This window comes from Thamnophis elegans, chromosome 7, assembly GCF_009769535.1.
Source record: "Thamnophis elegans isolate rThaEle1 chromosome 7, rThaEle1.pri, whole genome shotgun sequence".
Classification (NCBI taxonomy): Eukaryota; Metazoa; Chordata; class Lepidosauria; order Squamata; family Colubridae; genus Thamnophis; species Thamnophis elegans.
In genome coordinates this window covers 57,238,727-57,243,387 of record NC_045547.1, presented here as the reverse complement: position 1 = coordinate 57,243,387, position 4,661 = coordinate 57,238,727, and the positions used below count along the sequence as shown (strand labels likewise).

The window sequence follows — 4,661 nt, the reverse complement described above, 5'->3', positions numbered from 1 at the left end:
GGTCTACTTTTCCATTTTGCTTTTGACCAGGTAATCCAGAATTCTGTAAACTGCATTCTTGCATGCTGGAGGATGCAAAATATATAGACCAGTCACTTCACCTACTTCAATATACCTGGAAGAGTCATCTCTGTGGGCCTTGTTTTGCAATAGGAACCTACTAAGCCCTATATTTCTCATTATTTTAATTAATCTCATTTATTCTTGAGTAGTCATAACTATCTAATCCATTATACTTAACCCAGATTGGGTCCTAGCATGGAAAGGAGTAAAACTTTGCATCCAATGGTAAACTTAATCATCACAGAAGTCCTTTTCTCTTAGTTAAATACAATTAGCAGACTATCCAAATTGGGATTTGCAGCAAAAGACCCCTCAATACAGGTAGTCCTCGACTTAAAACAACAATAGAGTCTGAAATTTCTGTTGTTAAGTGAGACATTTGTTAAGTGAGTTTATGACCTTCTTGCTACAGTTGTTAAGTGAATCGCTGCAGTTGTTAACCTAGTAACATGACTGTAAAGCAAATCTGGCTTCTCCATTGACCTTGCTTGTCAAAAAGGGATCACATGACCTTGGGACACAGCAATGGTCTTAACCAGTGGTGCGATTCAGCCAGTTCGCACCTATCCAGGAGAACTAGTTGTTAACTTTCTAAGCAGTTCGGAAAACCGGTTGTTGGAAGAAATCTCCTTTTGTTTTTCTCCACTTTACAAGGCTAATCCTGTAAGGAAGGCAGGAAGGAAACATTCTGGTGTTGCTTCTAGCCTAATCTTGATTGACTTGCTTACAGAAACTGTGTCTCCGGTTAACCCTGATTACATTGTAACAGCAAAGGCGAAGCGCCCATCAATGTGAGTGATGTTGAGTTGGCCACGCCCATCCAGTTACATGACCACTGAGCCACGCCTACCCAGTTGGTCATTAGGGCAGAGAACCGGTTGTTAAATTATTTGAACCCCATTACTGGTCTTAACTATGAAACAGTTGTCAAGCATATGAATTTTGATCACATGATCATGGGGATGCTGAAAATGTTGGAACTGTGAAAAATGGTTCTCTCACTTTTTTTAGTGCCGTTGTAACTTTGAACGGCCATTAAATGAATTGTTTAAGTGAGAAAATCCACTGAGTGGGCAGTATGATGATTGAGAGATATCATTTCAATCACTTCTTTTTATCACATACTGTTCTTATTTTGAACAAGTCTAGGGAGAAAAATCATCTCTCACATTTATTCAGTGAACTGTTCAAGAGCAAAATTTTGATTTGCACATTCCTGTTGAGTACAAAGTAAACTATACTTCTCAATGATGCTCATTGTTACATCTCAGACCCTTTAGAATAGAATTCTTATTTTGTTTTGTTTTCTACTTACTGCAAGGCAGATAGAAGATAAGCTCAGAAGATATTTTCAGGCAGATGGATAGATTAACGACCAAAAACATTAAAAAGACATTTCCCTTTTAAATAGATATATGTAGCCTGGAATGGAGAAGGACTAAGGTTGACATGATAGCAATGTTCCGATATCTCAGGAGTTGCCACAAAGAGGGAGTGGAGCTATTTTCCAAAACACCCGAGGGCAGGACAAGAAGCAGTGGATGGAGAGAAGCAACCTAGAACTAAGAAGAAGTTTAGGCAATTAGAACAATTAACTAGTGGCCTTGCCTCCAGAAGTTGTGAATTCTCCAACACTGGAAGTTTTTAAGAAGAGATTGGACAACCATTTGTCTGAAAAGGTTTTCTGCCTGAGCATGGAGTTGGACTAAAAGACCTCCACAGTCCCTTCCAACTCTGTTATTCTATTCCAATGTATTCTAAGGCAAAGGTTGAAATGCACTTCTCAACCCTCACTATCTGAGTGAGCTGGGTAGCTAAATAGAAACAGGCTCTCTTTTGGCTTCAGGTTATTTTCTGATATCCATGTATATTCCTACTGTTTTCTGAATATTAAAATCCTGGCAAAAGTTTAGGCAGGGCACCACCTTATTCCAATTCTTCTAGAGATATTGAGAGAAGCCATACATAAATACCACGAGAGAGTGAAACCCACTAGTTCTGAAAGCCTGTGGATATGAATCACTGGAAAAATTATCCAATCACCATGACAAATTATATATAAAAATTATTAAGAGAGCAAGGAGAATCAACAGGTCATAGGCTTCTGTCTCTCTACAAACTGTAAGAACTATGTCAAGGTTCCAACTAATGAACCCAACCAATTGAGCACTCCAAGACTTGCAGTTTTCTCAAAGAACTGTTTTATTGAGTACATCATTTCAGCACAGATGAAAACAAAACCAGATCTAACTTTACTTTATTAAATATAGTTGTTCAAGACAAACTATTCATTTTCTTCACTGCGCAGTCTGGCATTTGGGTTGGTAACCTTGATAGCAAGCTGAGCTGCTCGCTCCACAATGATCTTCCGGTTCTTGGATGAAACATTATGAGCAATTTCTGCACAAAATGACTTGTTGCTCATCATTAGCACCTCCAGCTCTTTGACATTATGAACAAGAAATTTCCGGAATCCCAAGAGAAGCATGTGTTTTGTTTTCTTATTGCTCCCATAGCCAATGTTGAGCATCAAGATCTGGCCCTTAAATCTTCTGCGAACTCTGTTGTCAATACCTCTTGGCTTACACCAGTTATGCTTGTTTTTGACATAGCAATCAGACTGATGACGGATGAACTTCTTGGTCCTCTTTTTGACAATATTGGGTTTGATGAGAGGCCTCAGAGCTGGCATTGTAACAACTATCTTACTTGGCGGCACGGAAGGAAAGAGAGAGAAAGGAGCCGGATCTAACTATTTCCTGCAGTTTCAGTATAATTAAAGAATAGATAACTCCCTCCCTTATTGTCACAGGTCACATTGTCCAATTAGGTATCCTGGCATCTCTTTGACAACTCCTCTTAGCTTTGCTGGCTGAGGAACTCTGGGAGTTAAAGTCCACAAGTCTTAAAGTTGCCAAGGTTGGAGACCACTGGTCTATCTGACATTCCAGACCACTTCTCCCTCCCATACTGTGTGGCAAGCTGAGAAACAGAAAGATGGCTGCGGCAGGCCTGATCTGTTTTGAAGTTGACAAACTAATCATAGCAATTCAAGCTCTTTCAGTATCAAAATGAAAAATATACTTAAGATAAATTAGACTTACAAAGTAATATTTCTTTTTCATTTAATTTTAAAATTATATGCCAAATTTACAGATTGTTTTAGAATATACAGCTTATTTTAGTCTACCCACACTCTGAAGCATGGATAGTTTTGACCTAGGAATCAGCATTTTAGGGTGGTATTTTGTAAAAATAGCACTGGGTGAAGACTGTTGGAAAGAAGCAGAAGTAAAAAGAATAAGGTGAGCATTTATGGGTCTAATAAACATTAGGTACAAGTTCTTTCTCTTCTGTCCTCATCAGATCCCATGAGCTTATACATTCCAATCTCATGTGCATCTGTGCACAAACGTTAAACATACACTCCTTTTCACAACCGCTCTGTCAGGCCTGCCCCAATCCGATCACTTAAGAAAGAAAAGCCTTCAACTCCATTTGGTTAAAGCAAAAGGGTCTTTTACTAAGAGTGTTGATTGCAGTAAAGTCAAGCCAGTTCTGAAATTACATGTGCATGGGATACAAAAATAAGATGTAGGTTGCCGCCAGTCCTTCCCTCCCCCCATGACTAGCCCGTTTCCAGCCAACCAGAGCTTGCCAAGATATTTTGAGACCTCCGTGATGTTTTTTTTTGGGGGGGGGGATGTAATCTGCATATTTCTCAGGATCCTGGGATCCTGGTAAAAATAGGATCTGGCTGCTCTGGTCCTTCTCACCTGTCATTCCCCCCTCCCAATTTCTATCACATTGTGTGTATGTGATACCTTTATTTTTTTTATTTATTGCTCTTTCATCCTTCCCCGTTACATCCTCCCACCTCTTCTTTTTTTAATGGCAGAATGCCTAAGAAGCCCCAAGCTGAGCCAGGCAGGTCTGACACTCCCCACAGGCCACAGATAGGTGAGTGTTTTAACTTGTTAGTATTGGTCTAGAAATTCTTTTTTTCTGAGTTCCTGGAAGATACACTTGGAAGAAGAAGCAGGCAAAATGGGATGGATCCCTTGATTTTCAGATTAAAAACATTTTTCTATTTTTTTAAAGCAATTCATTAAATGCTTTTTTAATGTAAGTAACACTATCAATGAAATCTAGAAGCAAATCCAAGAGTCAAATCAAATCAAAGTTTATTACAATGAAAGACCAGAGACCAGAACAAATAAAAACATTCAAGGAATAACCAATTTAAAATTGTAGGATAAAGTATTAAATAATAGATATTTAAATATTTTATATTAAAATCACAATTTGGCATCCAATCTGTCAGTTATACATGGCCTACATCCGGGATGGTGAACCCATGGCACATGTGCCACCAGTGGCACATGGAGCCATTTGTCAGGGAACGCGAGGCGTTGCCCTGTCAGCTGGCCAGCATGCATGTGCACACTGGCCAGCTGAGTTCAGCCTTTTTTAAAGCCATTTTTCTCCCTCCCCATGCTCCAGAGGCTTTATAGGAGCCTGGGGAGAGCAAAAAGAGCTTCCCCTGCCCCCCTGGAGGCCCTCTGGAGGCTTCAGGAGCTTCCCTGAAGCCTCCAGAG

The 4,661-nt window shown here is 39.7% G+C and overlaps 1 protein-coding gene across 1 annotated transcript; it reads right to left on the bottom strand.

Moving 5' to 3' along the window:
• Positions 1-2,324: 2,324 nt before the first annotated feature.
• LOC116511623 (60S ribosomal protein L32-like) lies at positions 2,325-2,796 on the bottom strand. Its single transcript, XM_032221770.1, has one exon. It carries the CDS (start codon positions 2,753-2,755, stop codon positions 2,348-2,350), a length of 408 nt encoding a protein of 135 aa, XP_032077661.1. The 5' UTR covers positions 2,756-2,796; the 3' UTR covers positions 2,325-2,347.
• Between the last annotated feature and the right edge of the window lie 1,865 nt (positions 2,797-4,661).